Source organism: Nerophis ophidion, linkage group LG10, assembly GCF_033978795.1.
Source record: "Nerophis ophidion isolate RoL-2023_Sa linkage group LG10, RoL_Noph_v1.0, whole genome shotgun sequence".
In the NCBI taxonomy this organism is placed as follows: domain Eukaryota; kingdom Metazoa; phylum Chordata; class Actinopteri; order Syngnathiformes; family Syngnathidae; genus Nerophis; species Nerophis ophidion.
The window spans coordinates 60,317,078-60,336,946 of record NC_084620.1 but is presented as its reverse complement, the minus strand read 5'-3'; the positions used below and the strand labels follow the sequence as shown (position 1 = coordinate 60,336,946).

At 38.5% G+C, this 19,869-nt stretch overlaps 1 protein-coding gene across 1 annotated transcript in view; it reads right to left on the bottom strand.

Annotated features, from left to right (window-relative positions):
• The window catches only part of nampt1 (nicotinamide phosphoribosyltransferase 1), a 28,508-nt gene extending 11,527 nt beyond the window's left edge, over positions 1–16,981 (bottom strand). Inside the window, exons 1-4 of the mRNA XM_061914309.1 lie at positions 16,701–16,981; positions 7,191–7,347; positions 1,488–1,591; positions 1,280–1,408 (exon numbers count right to left, since the gene is read on the bottom strand). Of these exons, the coding sequence (XP_061770293.1) occupies positions 1,280–1,408; positions 1,488–1,591; positions 7,191–7,347; positions 16,701–16,754 (444 nt within the window). The 5' untranslated portion in view covers positions 16,755–16,981. The remainder of the gene's footprint in view (positions 1–1,279; positions 1,409–1,487; positions 1,592–7,190; positions 7,348–16,700) is intronic.
• Between the last annotated feature and the right edge of the window lie 2,888 nt (positions 16,982–19,869).

Genomic DNA, 19,869 nt, shown 5'->3' with positions numbered 1-19,869 from the left:
ACCAGAAGGCAGAGTTTTGATTTAGTATTTGCTGGTTGAACAATACAGATCACAAAAAAGGTCAATTTGGCTTGCTCACGTTGTTAACATAAATGAATGGGATTTAACATAGAGAAAATTTGCGTCACGGCAAAAGGATAAATATTTTTGGTTCATTATGAGACTGTGGTGGTACATAAACATAGCTAGCTAGATATATTGGCCCCAAAATCCTTTAACACAGTGGCCCCCAACCTTTTTGTATCCGCGGACCGGTCAACACTTAATAATTTGTCCTGCGGCCCGGGGGGGAAAGGGGGATCTTTTTTTTTTCTTTTTTTCTTTGTCATGAACGTTTTTGTCATGAAAAAGGGAGGTTTTTTTGGTTGGTGCACTAATTGTAAGTGTATATTGTGTTTTATATGTTGATTTATTTAAAAAAAAATTGTTTATTTTTTTTTATAAATAAAAATGAATAAAAAATTATTCTGCGGCCCAGTACCAATCGGAAGCAGTGGTTGGGGACCACTGCTTTAAAACGTACAGGAACAGCTAGCTAGCCTGAGTGGAAGTCTGTAGTCTACAGTCATACAGTAACAAGCAATTACACCTCTATTAAACTTAAATACCATATATCAAATATATTTACCCCAGTAATATCATCAAAACTTACATGACTGGATGAAGTCCTTGGGCTGAAATACTAGTGTGGCCTCAATAGCCCTGCTGTAGTGTGTAGCATGCTGGGAATTATCTGTGCATGTGATGGAAGAATGCACTGCACGTGACGGAGGAATGCACAGTCAAGGGTTGAAATTCTACTGAATTTGCATTAAATCAGGTTGTTTTAGCTAATAATCATGCTGCAAGATCTAGCATGTTGCATTCCCATTATTTCCCATATATTCCCGTGGAAAGTTCCCGTCTTTGAATATTCCCAGAATTTCGCAACTCTATACAAACTTTCATTTACAAAACCTGTTGAAGAACCAATTAGGTTCGTATATTGAAGTTCTACTGTATCTGTATTCAATTTTCTGCCTTTATGCTCTAGTTTAGCATTTTTTTCTTGTTTAATACTATTTCTACAATGTGTCACAAACCAATAATAAATGGGCGACACTCAGGAAACCGCTGATTTACGGTATGTGCATGCTAAACTGCTAGTATGTGGATGAGAGCCAGTGCAGTATGTGAGAGTTCAGCAGCTATTTAAATATGTTCCTCTTCTCCAGTCATGCAACACACACTTCTTTCTAAATATTGACCACCATTACGTACATAAGTGTGCTGGACGTACCTCCACCCAGTTGGTGAGCCAGTAGCAGTCAGGATCTGTGCTCTCCACCGTGAACAGGACGTTGCCTCGAGGAATGACGCTTCCCTCCGGCACCGCCTTGATTTCTATAGGCAGGTGTCCACCGTATTTCTGTCAAAATGCAAAAGATGAAACAACAAAAAAAGGCTGATATGTATTCAAGTTATCAGGTATTCTGTCAGTCTCATACTTCCAAAATGTAGTTCCAGCCTTTCTCGTTAAAAACATCATCCTGGAAGTGTTCCCGGTAAACTTCCTTTGCCTCCTGGATCTTCTCTGGAGTGATGACCTTTCCTGAACACCAGAGGGAGAAAAAAAACGGATGAGAAGAAGCCAAAGGCGCTACTTTACTGGTTGCCACAGTTGTAATTAAATTAGAAACAGTCCATGCCCAACAACAGAGCTTCTTTGTTTTCTCTATAATGGGCACACACACTGGCTTCTTCATATTTTATATTTCCAGCTCTATTTTGTCAGCATAAAGAGCTTATTCAGTAAGAGCATTGGTTCTTTGGGCTCACCGTTGCCTCTTTGGGTAGAACAGAGTATTACGAGACGGCAATGCTGTGCAATCATTTAGTGTAGTAAGAATGCTTATTTTGACGTGTGTCCTCATAGAGTTGTGAGATGCAATTGGCAAACAGGTTAATCATTGAACATGGTGGGAAAGCGGGGAAAAAGGGGAAGAGCGAGATGACGTGCTCTCATTGGGTGACAGAGCAGCTGTGCTTTGGTCTCCCGCACCACCACCACCTCCCAGCTCCTGTGCACCTCTGCTGTCACACCATGACATCCTCCTAAAGACATACTTTGGAGTCTGTCAGTTCTTTTAAAAGGCCTACTGAAAGCCACTACTAGCGACCACACAGTCTGATAGTTTATATATCAATGATGAAATATTGACATTGCAACACATGCCAATACGGCCGGTTTAGTTTACTAAATTGCAATTTTAAATTTCCCGCAAAGTTTCCTGTTGAAAACGTCGCGGAATGATGACGCATGCTTGTGACGTTATTGGTTTGAGCGGACATTATATCCAGGCACCACTCATGGCTAAAAGTCGTCCGATTTATTCGCATAATTACACAGTATTTTGGACATCTGTGTTGCTGAATCTTTTGCAATTCGTTCAATTAATAATGGAGACGTCAAAGAAGAATGTTGTTGGTTGAAAGCGGTGGATTGCAGCTGCCTTTAGCAACCAAAACACAGCCGGTGTTTCTTTGTTTGTTGTGAAGCTTTAATATGGAACAAAGCGGTCAAGTGAACGTGTTTCCCGACCACATGTCAACCGGCAGGTTTCGGTGAGAAAATTGTGGTAATAAGTAGGCTTTTACCAGAGATATGAGGGGAGCTTGCGTCTTCCTGCAGCAGCTGTCAAAAAGGCAGCTGCTACTTTCTTGGCTCCTCCATGGCTTCCATCAGAGACACTGGCGGTCAACACACGCCTCCGACTTTCAGGTACCATATAATCTCACTAAAACACTAGTAGCACAATAAGCAGATAAGGGATTTTCCAGAATTATCCTAGTAAATGTGTCTAATAACATCTGAATTGCTCCCACTGCCCTCGCCTTTTTTTTTTCCTAGTGCTTCACTCTAATTTTCCTCATCTACAAATCTTTCATCCTCGCTCAAATTAATGGGTAAATCGTCGCTTTCTCGGTCCGAAGCGCTCTTGCTGCTGGTGGCTATGATTATAAACAATGTGAGGAGCCCGACAACCCGTGACGTAACGCGCACATCGTCTGCTACTTCCGGTACAGGCAAAGCTTTTTTTATTAGCGACCAAATGTTGCGAACTTTATCGTCGATGTTCTCTACTAAATCCTTTCAGTAAAAATATGGCAATATCGCGAAATGATCAAGTATGACACATAGAATGGACCTGCTATCCCCGTTTAAATAAGAACATCTCATTTCAGTAGGTCTTTAACCTACTCCCATGTATGTGTTTGAAAATATGATATATAAATGTTTTTATATTTATATATTTCATACATTTTATTATTTTAAATATTATTTTTCATGTAAAAATACACCAGTAAAAGATGTTACGAAATATAAAAGAAAATATTGATATTATATTTTAGGGATGCAAAGTGGAACCAACGCATCTATTTGCATTCTTTTCAGTTTGCGAAAGTTTGTGAACTACCTGACAGAGAGATCCGACCAGCTCCTTTATTTTGGGGCACTTATGTTCCAGTTTTGCACATGTTTTCAATCATTTAATAAATGTAACGGGAATAAACTAAACTGTTTCTTATTACAAATGAAGTGTTTTTAAACGTTGCAAGTGCTGACTGCTTATTTAGTAAAAAGAAAAGTGAAAATTTATTTCTATATGTAAATTAGAAATGCATCAATAATCGATTTTTAATCAAATCGTAGCTCCTGAATCGAAATTGAATCGTGAGGTGCCCAAAGATTCCTACCTGGAATCTCTAGTGCCAAATAGGAGATATACTGTATATCATTAGGGGTGTAACAGTACGTGTATTTGTATTGAACCGTTTCGGTATAGGGGTTTCGGTTCGGTGCAGAGGTGTACCGAACGAGTTTCCACACGAACATATGAAGTAGCCACCTAAGCTTAAGTCTTAACAAGCTTCTGTGCTTTCTGCCTCTGTCTCCTACACAGCACCCAGCATTGTCCCCCCCACACAACCATCTGATTGGTTGCAACCATAGCGGTAACAGCCAATCAGCAGTGCGTATTCAGAGCGGCAACAACCAATCAGCAGTGCGTATTCAGAGCGGCAACAACCAATCAGCAGTGCGTATTCAGAGCGCATGTAGTCAGCGCTTCAGCGTCGAGGAGATAGGTGTTTAGCAGGTGAGCATAATGCAGTGTACTCTCTGCAAATGATAATAAACACCTCCCAACCAACTACTAGTATTTTGGAGCGCCGTGTGTAATGTTCGATATTTTTAATGAAACATATAAAATGTTGGTGTTGTTTACTTGAGTCATATTGCAGTCTTCGGAAGTATCTCTTACATGTGACTGCCATCTACTGGTCACACTTATCTTTTCACCATGTACCAAATGAAATAGCTTTGAGGTCAGTAAGCAAGACCAAAATCATTCCGTACATTAGGCGCACTGGGTTGGTTATAAGGCGCACTTTCTTATAGTCCGAAAAATACGGTAAGTGGAGTATTGTTGGCGGTATTTGGATGTTTTCTTAGAGGGTTTTATGGGCGAAATATAGCACCATCATCAGCAGTGTGACCAATTTGGCGACTTTGTCAATAAATCTGGCAACTTTCCAATCTTTTTGGCGACATTTTTTGTAAACAGCTACTATCGACAAATCGAGCGACTTTTACCGGTTGTATAGGAGACTTTTTGTGTCTTGGAGACTCTGATGTGAAAGCATGGAACATTCACCGCTGTGCAGCCAGCAGTGAAGGGTGCTGCTGGTCAACTGGTGCTGCTGATGCAGGAGCAGAGCATAGACCCTCAAAGAGCAGGAATTGCAGCAAATCGTTTGCCGTCTAGATTTTTATGGTACGTTCTGATTGTAGAGGGGAGGAAAAATGTCAGAGTTCCTTGCCGGAAGTTTCGACTGGAATTTTAAGTGTAAATGTTTCTGTATAGCCAAACTTAAATACATAACTGAATTTGATTTGCCTACTAAACACAGCCTCAGTCACTTGCTTATCTTGTGTGTGTGTGTGTACGACAAAAGTTGAACATCAAGCTATCTATCTTATCATGTCAGTCAGTGCAGAGAGGAAACCAACATGCCTCCATTAACTGCAAATAAAAGGTGTCTGTGCAAAGCTGCCAGTTTTTCTCCATCGGTTTACAGAGCGAGATGTAAATGTAAATATTTATTTATTTGTCATGTTAAGCTAACATAAATAACTAAAACAATTCCATCGTTCATATTAATTAGCCAGTCATTAGATTTGGTTTGTCAGTGAATACAAAACCCCCTAATTTAACATTTAGCAATGCAGAAAAATATTGATATAACACCTAAGAATCAAAAGAAGAAAGTTAATTTGTAGTTTTAATCATGAAAACTGCTTTTTAAAACATACTTTTGTATCGCTCATACAGCGCCCATTGCAATAAATTATGCAGATTAGGTAATGATGTCATTTTAGGAAAGCCAATAGCTACTTTCCTTGCTGAGGAGTTGGCAACACTGCTCATCAGCTGCAGTGTTAGCCACCTTGTATTTGCCGTATTTTCTGTAATCTGCTTTCAAAAAGGTAAAAAATTTCTTGTCTTACAAACCCCGTTTCTATATGAGTTGGGAAATGTTGTTAGATGTAAATATAAACAGAATACAATGATTTGCAAATCATTTTTCAACCCATATTCAGTTGAATGCACTACAAAGACAACATATTTGATGTTCAAACTAATAAACATTTAAATAATCATTAACTTTAGAATTTGATGCCAGCAACACGTGACAAAGAAGTTGGGAAAGGTGGCAATAAATACTGATAAAGTTGAGGAATGCTCATCAAACACTTATTTGGAACATTCACAGGTGTGCAGGCTAATTGGGAAGAGGTGGGTGTCATGATTGGCTATAAAAGCAGCTTCCATGAAATGCTAAGTAATTCACATACAAGGATGGAGCGAGAGTCACCAATTTGTAAGCAAATTGTTGAACAGTTTTACAACAACATTTCTCAACGAGCTATTGCAAGGAATTTAGGGATTTTACCATCACCAGTCCGTAAAATCATCAAAAGGTTCAGAGAATCTGGAGAAATCAAAGCACGTAATCCATGAAGTTACGGACTTTTGTTCCCTCAGGCGGTACTGCATCAAAAACCGACATCAGTGTGTAAAGGATATCACTACACAGGCTCAGGAACACTTCAGAAAACCACTGTCATTAACTACAGTTGGTCGCTACTTCTGTCAGTGCAAGTTAAAACTCTACTATGCAAAGTGAAAGCCATTTATTAACAACACCCAGGAATGCCGCCGGCTTTGCTGGGCCCGAGCTCATCTAAGATGGACTGATGCAAAGTGGAAAAGTGTTCTGTGGTCTGACGAGTCCACATTTCAAATTATATTTGGAAACTGTGGACGTGGTGTCCTCCGGAACAAAGAGGAAAATAAATATATAACCCGGATTGTTATAGGCGCAAAGTTCCAAAGCCAGCAAGTGTGATGGTATGGGGGTGTATTAGTGCCCAAGGCATGGGTAACTTACACATCTGTGAAAGCACCATTAATGCTGAAAGGTACATACAGGTTTTGGAGCAACATATGTTGTCCTCCAGGCAACGTTATCATGGACGCCCATGCTTATTTCAGCAAAACAATGCCAAGCCACGTGTTACAACAGCGTGGCTTCGAAGTAAAAGAGTGCGGGTACTTTCCTGGCCCGCTTGCAGTCCAGACATGTCTCCCATCTAAAATGTGTGGCGCATTATGAAGCGTAAAATACGACAACGGAGACTGTTGAAGGACTGAAGCTCTACATAAAACAAGAATGGGAAAGAATTCCACTTTCAAAGCTTCAATAATTAGTTTCCTCAGTTCCCAAAAGTTTATTGAGTGTTGTTAAAAGAAAATGTGATGAAACACAGTGGTCAACATGCCCTTTCCCAACTACTTTGGCATGTGTTGGAGTCATGAAATTCTAAGTTAATTATTATTTGCAAAAAAAAATGAAGTTTATGAGTTTGAACATCAAACATCTTGTCTTTGTAGTGCATTCAATTGAATATGGGTTGAAAAGGATTTGCAAATCATTGTATTCCGTTTATATTTACATTTAACACAATTTCCCAACTCATATGGAAACAGGGTTTGTACATAAAGATTGCAAATTTCAACAAAGTGCGGTTCCCCTTTAAACTCATAAGTTGAGGTAGTACTTTATTTTTATAATAATAACATTACCTTTGAGGTATTTGTGCAGGATGTACTGTAGGCCATAGAACACTGTTTTCTCATATTTGACCTTCCTGTTTTTCCCGGGATCTGTCTTCTTCTCGCGGCACTCAAAGTAGGAGTAGACTTTACTCGTGTTGGGGGGATACTGTTTGTAGTGTGTCACCTGCGCACACACACACACACACACACAAACACAAAGACACAAGTTAATTGATGTATACTGAACGTGGCAAGACACAGTACAATAGATAAGGTACTGTATGTGACCCTTGTGAATAATATTCAGACGTGCTTTATCTTGAATTTGCACAACTGGGCTATTCAGTGATGCAAAAACAAAAACACACCCAGGGACTTATCAAAGGCTACAAACGGAAGAAATTCGCCTCAAGATAGTAAGGAAATGTCACAATCAGGCTCCCAAAAGAACTTTAAGGAACATGTCCAGGTATATTTCCTCACACTTTTATTAATGGTAACACCAGCCATAGAATCAACACTGAGGAATTTGAAGATGAAAGTAAGTGTGTGTGTTTTTTGTAAATGAAAAAAAGACAAGTTAAAAATAGAACTGTGGCAATCTCCATAGACAGGCCAGAGGTAAAGATAAATGTCAATGACCAATATGACCTGTCCGTGTCCTTTCAATGACTCAAAATAGAGTCAAGGCATTTACTGGCAGACACGTTTACGCACACACACACACTGCCATCTAGTAATTGTGTGCTATTCGGGACACAGGACAGTCTAGATGCAAAATAATGAGATTAAAGTGACTTCGGGGGTTAAAATGAGCTCCAGCAGGGGGAGAGTGTCCATTATTTTCCCGTCAAAAGTCGCCCCCACCCTCACCCCTTACTGTGATTGTTTCCAAACAAAAGGTGCACATAGCTTTGGGGAGGTGTTCTCTTTTTAATTGCAACAGCAGGCATTCGGGGCCAGTGCTATAATTTAGTAAATTGGCTTGATATCGACTTCTCTGCACAAATTATTTGATCGATTGTACTGCACCTGTGGGCGTCGGGGATCATACCTCTCGAAAAAAGTAATTTCCGCAGCATATTTAGGATTATTTACTTTTTTCTATTAAAAAAACATTTTCGCGCGGCATAACTCAAGGTAGCGGAGTTGTTTTAATAAGTCTGTGGTAAATTAAATTAAGACCACACCTTTTTGGAGGCGATCCTTTTGTTTGAAGACTGAAATGATGAGAGTTGACAAGACAACAATGTATTCTACAAACAATAGAAATACCAGCGATATGAAAGAATGAAGCAGTCTCGAAAATAGTTATCCGTCTCTCATACTTTTGTCCACCGAGGTTGCTTGCCTCGGTAGGATTTGAAAATGAAAGTTAACTTAAAGTGTGTGCCTCCTTCACTCTCCCCATAGGACAGTACTTCATTATCAATCAATCAATCAATGTTTACTTATATAGCCCTAAATCACTAGTGTCTCAAAGGGCTGCACAAACCACAACACAAACAATATATATATATATATATATATATATATATATATATATATATATATATATATATATATATATATATTACACCATTAATGATAATATAGGTGTGTGTGTGTGTGTGTGTGTGTGTGCACAGATTCTTTGTGGTTATCGTCTTTGAGTGGAACCAAAGACAGTTCCAGGGCGTTCTATTCTGCTTAAAAGTGAGAATATTCCCTTTACACAGTGTTTTTCAACCACTGTGCCGCGGTACACTAGTGTGCCGTGAGATACAGTCTGGCGTGCCGTGGGAGATTATGTAATTTCACCTGTTTGGGTTAAAAAAAAAAATTATGCAAACCAGTAATTATAATCTGCAAATAAAGTGCCGCTGTCGAGTGTCGGCAGAGTAACCGTGTAAAACTCTTCCATATCAGTAGGTGGCAGCAAATAGCTAATTGCTATGTAAACGTCGTATCTAATGCTTAATCCGAAAATAAAAAGTTGAATGCCCCTAAGAAAAGGCATTGAAGCTTAGAGTTGGCCATGGAAAACAAAACTAAAACTGAACTGGCTGCAAAGTATACAAAAACAGAATGCTGGACGACAGCAAAGACTTACAGGGTGAGGAGCAGAGACGGCGTCCACAAAGTACATCGGTACATGACATGACGATCGACAACCTCCCTAAAAAGAGGGATAGCGGCCGCACAACTGAAATATTCTCGATTGCTAAAACAAAGCAGGTGCGGGGAATAGCGCTCAAGGAAGACATGAAACTGCTACAGGAAAATACCAACAAAACAGCAAAAAGCCACTAAAATAGGAGCGCAGCACACTACACACAGGAAAACACCCAAAAACTCCAAATAAGTCACGGTGTGATGTGACAGTACTTTGGGACAAGAGCAATAGTGATGGTTATGGTTTTAAGTATTTTCCTACAATTGTTAGAACGACTTTTACTGTAAACATCGACTACTGAGTTTAGTTTTTTTTTATGTTTTCTGCTGGTGGTGTGCCTCTGCATTTTTTCAATGAAAAAAAATGTGCCTCGACTCCAAAAAGGTTGAAAAACACTGCTCTAACAAGCTGCCGCGCCTCACACTTTGAAACACCTACACTGCACTACTGTTGTCTGTGCACATTTCAGCCATTTACTAATGTCACACTTAAAAGGCTTATTGGTCACGCGGTGAACTAGTGGTTAGCATTTCCGCCTCACAATCTGTAAACGCAGATTAGAATCTGCAGAAATGTCAAACTAATACGGTATAATCCCCCCAAAAATGCATTTAAGGCGAATTGGAGCCTCTAAATCAGAGGTGTCCAAATGTTTTTTTTTTACAGAGGGCCGCATATTGAAAATATTATATTTTGCAGGGGCCATCAAATAATTCGAGTTTTACATTGGTCAATAATTCATAACACCATTGACTTTAAGTCATTACATTTTGAGCAATGACAGTTTAAAAAAACACCACTAAAATTATTGGGGATACACATAAAGGTGTGAAAAGTAAGTCATTTATATATTTTTACTTTCAATACTTTAAGTCAATAGGCTGACTTCAGATCTGTCAATAATAAGTTATTAGTTTTTTTTATTACATTTTTGCAATATGTGATGAACATAAAATATGCAAAATTTAATTGTAGCCTTGAATAGGTCAATAATTCACAACATGAATTTAGATTTTTCATCTTTCGAGCAATGACAAAAGAAAAAGACAGTTTCCATGGCAATGTTGTGTAATTAGAGTCAACGATACATATTTTTCTCGTTCTATTCACCATTTTTGCTCTTTTATTCCATTCTCTGTTTTAATAGTATTCTTAGAATGTACAGCAGGCCGTCAAACCTTTATATCTCTGGAGCAACTTCAAGTTAATTTTTTTTATGCTTTAAGTGCTTTTTGTTACAGGCAACGCTGTTTTTGGTAGCAAAATATGCATCACTCCCCCCCCCCAATAAAATTCTAAATGGAACTTTTTCAGTGAAGTAATTGGAGCTTTACAGAAGTCTATAATTCATTCTGCATTATATTTTGAGCAATGACAGTTTAGAAAACCACCACCAAAATTATTGGGGATACACATAAAGGTGTTAAAAGTAAGTCATATATATATTTTTACTTTCAACACTTAAGTCTATAGCTTGACTTCAGATCTACCTGTCAATTATAAGTTATTGGTTGTTGTTCTTTTAATTGCAATAAGTCAAACACAAAATATGAAAAATTCACTCAATTCATTTGTCAGGAGCAAAGGACTTTCAGCCCATTTCATTCATCTTACCTCACTGAATACCACTGATTTTCACGCGCTTCTTTGTCATACCTGTAGTTATCATAAAGGACACATGTTTTATTATTCGTAGTTTGCTTAACAAAAATATAATATTCTTATATGCTATAAGTCAGTGAACGACACGGACATATTAAGTAGCGCACGTTTTGTAAACAATGCACACCGAGGCACTAGTGGTGCAACGGATCAACATTGATCCGTGATCCGTTCGGATCAATATCTTTGGTTCGGCACACACGTGATCGCGGTCTGATTTATGAAAAAAAAAAAAAAAGAAGTTGTTCGCACAGCGTGGTCATGGCGAGCGGAGTAACGGAAAAACTTGAACGCCCCGCTCCATTTAATCAGTGTGTTTATAGGTGCAGACTCCATTGTGCAAAACGAGGGTTTTAAGCACATGCTGAAAGTGCTTCAGCCACATTACAACATCCCGTCACGCACCAACTTCAACGTTAAGATTGTGCCAGATTTTTATGAGCAAAAGAAGAAAAAAGTTGTGGACGAACTATCCCGAGCGTCATCTGTTGCGATAAGCGCTCATTTCATCACAGCAGAGTGGGAGATGAGAAGACACGCCTCCTCTAGGAGAGTCACCTTGTGCAGGTACTGACACAAGCAGCGCAGGAAAGGAAAAATCCCTTTTTATGTGGCACTGTTTTTCATTAATGATGTAAAAAAGAAGATACTATGCCTTGTGCACTTGAACTAGATTTGATATATTTTAATTTAATAATTTAAAAGTGTTACAAAACAAAACGGCAAAACTTCTGTTTATTTGTCTTGTATTTTTTTTTTTTTGCTGATTCGAAAAAAATGATCCAATCCGTGAGTTTTTTGATCCGTTGCACCCCTACGAGGCACCATGAATTGATTTAAGTGGACCCCGACTTAAAACAGGTTGAAATACTTATTGGGGTGTTAGCATTTAGTGGTCAATTGTACGGAATATGTACTGTACTGTGCAATCTACTAATAAAAGTTTCAATCAATCAAAAAAACAACAACGCACGGCATGCTAGCAACGACTGGGCTGTGATAGACTGACCATACCTCCTCTTTTCACCGGACATGTCCTCTTTTGCGGGGCTGTCCGGGTGGAGTTTCTTAAATGCCTCAAATGTCCGGCATTTTAAGTGAGAGTTGCGTGTATTTTCAATGTACGTTCAAAGTTAACAAGGGGTTCAAAACAAGACAATTTGTGCACACAGCAACATTCGCGAGGGAGGGACAGAGACAGACAGAGCGAGAGAGTTATGATAAACATGCATGCGTCGCCAGGCTCTGATTTAATTTTTTAATCTCTATAGCAGGGGTGTCAAAAGTGTGCCCCGGAGGCCATTTGCGGCACACACCTAATGTTTTAAAGGCACATGGCACATTCTAAAAATACTATTAAAATAAACAAAAACATAAACAAAAGTGAAATAAAAAAGCTTAAAGGCTAAATGTAATTTAGAAAAAGTTGCAACGTAGTCTAAACAAAGCTGCTTTTGTTCTTTCAAACTGTCATTGCTCAAAACATAATATTGAATCAAAATTAATGTTATTATGAATTACAGACCTATCCAAGTTTCCGATTACTTCACATCAAAATATTTTTGGTGGAAGATTTAGCAAATTTGTTAAATAAATAATCAAAAAATGTATATTTAGTTTTTTTCTTACTGTACCGAAAATGAACCGAATCGTAACCTCTGACCTGAGGTACGTACCGAACCGAAATTTTTGTGTACCGTTATACCCCTAATATATATATATATATATATATATATATATATATATATATTAGGGGGTGTAACGGTACACAAAAATGCCGGTTTTATATATATATTTATATATATATATATATATATATATATATATATATATATATATATATATATATATATATATATATATATATATATATATATATATATGTGTGTGTGTGTGTGTGTGTGTGGGAAAAATCACAAGACTACTTCATCTCTACAGCACTGTTTAATAAGGGGTTCCCTCCATCAATAGGAGAGAAAGAAAAAAAATCTGATGATTGAGGGAACCCCTCATGAAACAGTTCTGTAGAGATGAAGTAGTCTTGTGATTTTTCCCACACATACATATTGCGCTCTACCACGGTATCGAGCACTATTCTCTGGATAATCCAATCAAGACATATATATATATATATATTTATATATATATATATGAAATACTTGACTTGGTGAATCTAGCGGTAAATATAGAATAGAATAGAATGTAGAATAGAATGTACAACGTGAGAATCGCGATTCTCACGTTGTGCGATTCAGAATCGATTCTTTTTTTTTTTTAATTGATTTTTTTTTTTTTAATCAATCCAACAAAACAATACACAGCAATACCATAACAATGCAATCCAATTCCAAAACCAAACCTGAGCCAGCAACACTCAGAACTGCAATAAACAGAGCAATTGAGAGGAGACACAAACAGGACACAGAACAAACCAAAAGTAGTGAAACAAAAATGAATATTATCAACAACAGTATCAATGTTAGTTATAATTTCAGCATAGCAGTGATTAAAAATCCCTCACTGACATTATCATTAGACATTTATAAAAATAATAAAAAAGAACAATAGTGTCACAGTGGCTTACACTTGCATGGCATCTCATAAGCTGGACAACAAACACTGTGTCCAATGTTTTCACAAAGATAAAATAAGTCATATTTTTGCTTCCTTTAATAGCTAAAACAAATTTACAATATTGCAATCAGTTGATAAAACATTATCCTTTACAATTATAAAAGCTTTTTTTTTAAATCTACTACTCTGCTAGCATGTCAGCAGACTGGCGTAGATCCTGCTGAAGTCCTATGTATTGAATGAATAAAGAATCCTTTTGAATCGGAAAAATATAGTTTTTGAATCGAGACTCGCGTTGAATCGAAAAAATCGATTTATTATTGAATCGAATCGTGTGACACCCAAAGATTTGCAGCCCTGTATAATATATGAATAATATAAATATACTCCTCTCCTCTTAACCACTCCCCGCCCCCAACCATGCCCCCCGCCCCACCCCCAACCCCTCACCTCCCAAAATCGGAGGTCTCAAGGTTGGCAAGTATGGCTACAGCCATCCCCGTCAGCACACAATAATAATTTAGCAAGACTTAAAGACCTACTGAAAGCCACTACTAGCGACCACGCAGTCTGATAGTTTATATATCAATGATGAAATATTAACATTGCAACACATGCCAATACGGCCGCTTTAGTTTACTAAATTGCAATTTTAAATTTCGCGCAAAGTATCCTGTTGAAAACGTCGGTATGACGACGCGTATGATGACGTGTGCGCGTGACGTCTCGGAATGTAGCGGACATTATTTTCCAGCCCAATCCAAGCTATAAGTAGTCTGCTTTAATCGCATAATTACACAGTATTCTGGAAATCTGTGTTGCTGAATCTTTTGCAATTTGTTCAATTAAAATTGGAGAAGTCAAAGTAGAAAGATGGAAGTGGGAAGCTTTTAGCCTTTAGCCACACAAACACACATTGTTTCCTTGTTTAAAATTCCCGGAGGTGAACTTTTACTATGGATCAGAGCGGTCAAGCAAACATGGATCCCGACCACATGTCAACCGGCAGTTTTCGGTGAGAAAATTGTGGTAATAAGTCGGCTCTTACCGGAGATCAGCAGAGCTTCTGTCCTGCTACAGCTTCATGACTTCCCTCAGAGACTCTGGCTTCAACACACCCGTGGCCACACCCCTTCGACTTTCAGGTACTATTTAACTCACTAAAATACTAGCAAAACAATAGGCAGATAAGGTATTTCCCCAAATTATCCTAGTAAATCTGTCTAAAAACATCTGAATCGCTCTCACTGCAATCGCCTTTTTCATTTTTTATTTTTTTTTCTAGTCGTTGACTCTAATTTTCCTCATCCACAAATCTTTCATCCTTGCTCAAATTAATGGGGAAATTGTCGCTTCTCGGTCCAAATATCTCTAGCTGCTGCTGACTATGATTGGAAACAAAGTTCAGATGTGAGGAGCCCTCACATCGGTGACGTCACACGCACATCGTCTGCTACATCCAGTACAGGCAAGGCTTTTTTATTAGCGACCAACAGTAGGGATGCACCGATTAATCGGTAACCGAATATATTCGGCCGAATATGGCAAAAAAAGCCACATTCGGCCTTCGGTGGAATGAGTTAAAAACAAGACCGAATAGTGGCGTGACGCAATTTTTTGACGCGGTGACGCAATCAACCAACGTGCAGTGACGCGGTGACGTTGGGATATGTTGTGTACCTGTATAAGTGTATGAGGTTACAAGCACACACTTATTGAGGTTTAGTGGGGCCTCTGTTTACATTATTAGCCTGTTGTGTAGGCTACCTGTATAAGTGTATGATGTTACAAGCACATACTTAATTGAGATTTACTTGAGCCTTCTGTTTACATTATTAGCATATCTACTGTGGCTAAGCAGACTTTTGCCAAAAGGACAATAATTAATTTGTTGTGGGTTTATCCACTTTAATGCACTTTATTTTTTTTTGGAATGCATGTTTTGTTTGAAGGCCTAATATAAATGAAAAACTTTGTGCTTTTTTTGAAAAGCAAAGGCTACTGGATTATTTAAAAAATGTCAATATTCAATAAAAAATTACTTTACTTGAAAAACATGTCTAAATATTTATTCTAGGCTATTTAAGCAATATAAAAAAAATGTGAAAAACTGCATTCATTATTCGGCCTTCGGCCAAGAGTTTAAATTTTATTCGGCTTCGGCTTCGGCCACAAATTTTCATTTCGGTGCATCCCTAACCAACAGTTGTGAACTTTATCGTCGATGTTCTCTACTAAATCCTTTCAGAAAAAAATATGGCAATATCGCAAAATGATCAAGTATGACACATAGAATGGACCTGCTATCCCCGTTTAAATAAGAAAATCTCATTTCAGTAGGCCTTTAAGAGCTATTCAGTAGGATTTAAAGTCAAAGCTTACATCATACTCAAATGTTTACTGCATAACTTTGGTAAGTGCCGGAGTGAGTAAAGGTTTTAAAATAATTAGTGCATGCTTACTTTTACCACATGCCTTTGGTAAGTGAGGAGTGAGAAGAGATTTTAAATTAATTAACGCCCCGGCGGCAATTCAAGGAAATACGGTATATATGAAATACTTGACTTGGTGAATCTAGCGGTAAATATACTCGTTCCCTGTTAGCCACGCCCCCAACCACGCCCCCCACCTCCCGAAATCGGAGGTCTCAAGGTTGCCAAGTGTGCCGTCAGCACACAATAATAATTTAGTAACCCTTAATTCACTCTAACAAAACAAATACAATTCTATAAAAAAATGACACAGGACACAAAATGGCCCGGTGAAGCATGCGTGCGCTACTACGACTGTGACATTTTGTAGGAAGGTCAAATACATTACATTTTAACTCCCCCGCCCCCCAACTTTAATATTCACTGAACAATGGCTGCCTCTGTTAGCGGATGATATTAATAATAAAGCCGGCTTTTGCCCACCGAGTTAGACTTTGCTCCTTTAAATGCGGCAACCTATTGAGCTAACAGTGCTAGCCGGATGCTAACAGTGCTAGCTGGATGCTAACAGCGCATCCTCCGTACAAGTGCGCCAGGCGAGGCGAGCTCGGTGCTTCTGCGGGTGCTTGAACTACGCTTTACGGCCAAATAAAAGCCGTTTCTCGGCCAATCAGCGTGACGTGACGGTGGAGCCCCGCGCGCTAAAAGCAGTACCTTGTAGGAGTCTGTCGCTAGCAGGATGTTGAAGTCGGCGTCCCTGTGCTCCATCTTTGCTCCCTCGGTTGAGAGTCAGTCTTCTGCTGCTGCTGCCGGGGAGCTGTTAGCGAAGCTGGGCAAAAGGGGGGAGGACTGAGGGCTGGGTGCTGGAGGAGAACAAGGCGGAGGAAGGGGCGGGTGGATGGCAGTTCTTTTTTTCCCTCTCTCAAAATTTCCGGAATGACTCGGCTCCACTCGGGTGGAAGGCAGCCCTTTTTTTCCCTGTCTCAAAATTTCCGGAATGACTCGGCTCAACTCGGCTGCGCTCGGGTGGATGGCGGCACTTTTTTTCCCTCTATCAAAAATTCCGGAATGACTCGGCTCCACTCGGCTGCGCTCGGTTCTGCCCCGGCAACGTCACAGAAATGACAACCAGGAAGTGAGACGTCACCAAAGATTGCACAGCAAGGAGATAGCCCACTCCGCAAAGGAGACAGCGTCATTCCATCCATCCATCCATCCATCCATTTCCTACCGCTTATTCCCTTTGGGGTCGCTGGTGCCTATCTCAGCTACAATCGGGCAGAAGCCGGTGTACACCCTGGACAAGTCGCCACCTCGTCGCAGGGCCAACACAGATAGACAGACAACATTCACACTCACATTCACACACTAGGGAACATTTAGTGTTGCCAATCAACCTATCCCCAGGTGCATGTCTTTATATATATATATATATATATATATATATATACATATATATATATATATATATATATATATATATATATATATATATATATATATATATCAATACACACACAAACACATATATATATATATATGTGTGTGTGTGCATTGATTGATTGATTGATATTTTTATTAGTAGATTGCACAGTTCAGTACATATTCCGTACAATTGACCACTAAATGGTAACACCCCAATAAGTTTTTCAACTTGTTTAAGTCGGGGTCCACGTTAATCAATTCATGGTGTATATATATATATATATATACATATATATATATACACATATATATATATATGTTTATATTTATTTATGTATATATATACACATATATACATATACATGTACATATATATATGTACATATATATACATATATGTATATATATACAGATATATGTATATATACATACATACATACATATATTTTATATATATATACGTTTATATTTATTTATGTATATATATACACATATATACATATACATGTATATATACATACATACATATCTTTTATATATGTGTGTATATATACGTGTGTGTATATATATACATACAGTATATATATGTACAGTATATATATATATATATATATATATATATATATATATATATACAGTATATATATATATATATATATATATATATATATATATATATATATATATATATATATATATATATATATACATATATATTAGGGCTGTGAATCTTTGGGTGTCGCACGATTCGATTCAATATCAATTCTTGGGGTCACGATTCAATAATATAACGATTTTTTTCGATTCGATTCCCGATTCAAAAACAATTTTTTCCCGATTTAAAAGGATTCTGTATTCATTCAATACATAGGACTTCAGCAGGATCTACCCCAGTCTGCTGACATGCAAGCAGAATAGTAGATTTTTGTAAAAACCTTTTATAATTGTAAAGGACAATGTTTTATCAACTGATTGCAATAATGTAAATTTGTTTTAACTATTAAACGAACCAAAAATATGACTTATTTTATCTTTGTGAAAACATTGGACACAGTGTGTTGTCCAGCTTATGAGATGCCATGCAAGTGTAAGCCACTGTGACACTATTGTTCTTTTTATTATTTTTATAAATGTCTAATGATAATGTCAGTGAGGGATTTTTAATCACTGCTATGCTGAAATGATAACTAATATTGATACTGTTGTTGATAATATTCATTTTTGTTTCACTACTTTTGGTTTGTTCTGCGTCCTGTTTGTGTCTCCTCTCAATTGCTCTGTTTATTGCAGTTCTGAGTGTTGCTGGGTCAGGTTTGGTTTTGGAATTGGATTGCATTGTTATGGTATTGCTGTGTATTGTTTTGTTGGATTGATAAAAAATATATATATATATATATTTTTTTTTTTAAAATTAGAATCGATTCTGAATCGCACAACATAAACGATTCGATTCGTATTCGAATCGATTTTTTCCCACACCCCTAATAAATAATATATATATATATATATATATATATATATATATATATATATGTATATATATATATATATATATATACTTGGAAGATACATCTCCTGGATGCACTGGGACACTCGGGTCCGGCAACATCAGACACCCTCGTCTAGGCGACCCGGCCGGGGTGATCAAGTCCCTGCTTGTGTCCCAGTAGCAACCCGCGGATCTGCCCTTTTTCAGCCACAACCACCTCGTAGCTTTCTCTGCCGCTTCACTCGTGGTTTGAATGGCCCTCCTTTTGGCCAAGCACTTTGCAGAGGGAGCGTCCTGCAAAGCCACGGCAGCCAACTTCTATTGGCTCGTAGAAAGTCCTCCAGCCCCTGTCCCTGCAGGCCCCTACCAGTCCTGATACTTGGCACGTTTCCTTTCGTTGGCTTCCTCAATCCGCTCCTCCCAAGGCACTGTTAGTTCCAGCTTGATGAGATGTTTCAAAGCCTCTGAAATGATGATCACGTCTGCCCGTAGAAATGTTTTTACAATGTGCGGGGGGAACCTCAGCTGTTTTCCCAGGTCAAGGTGTAGCTGCCAATCAGGGGCTGTGTGTAGGAGTCCTCTTGTTGTCTTTGGACGTGCACAAGGTCTTTCTCCAGCTTTGATAAAAGACATTGCCTTCTTTGGCGCATGGTGTTGCTAGCTGGTGCTGATGCCTGAGACTATGCTCTCAGCAACTGCTGTGAGTACCTGGTCATGACGCCAGCGATAGCGACCATCAGCCAGAGACTTTGGGCAACTGCTGAGGAGATGTTCCAAGGAGCCTCTTCCGGAGCAAAGGGAGACCAAAGTCTTTGGGTTCCGGTGGGAGTATGGTTGCAAAGCTGAAACTTAAAGGAATTGACGCAAAGGGAAACCAAAGTCTTTGGGTTCCGGGGGGAGTATGGTTGCAAACCTGAAACTTAAAGGAATTGACGGAAGGGCACCACCAGGAGTGGAGCCTGCGGCTTA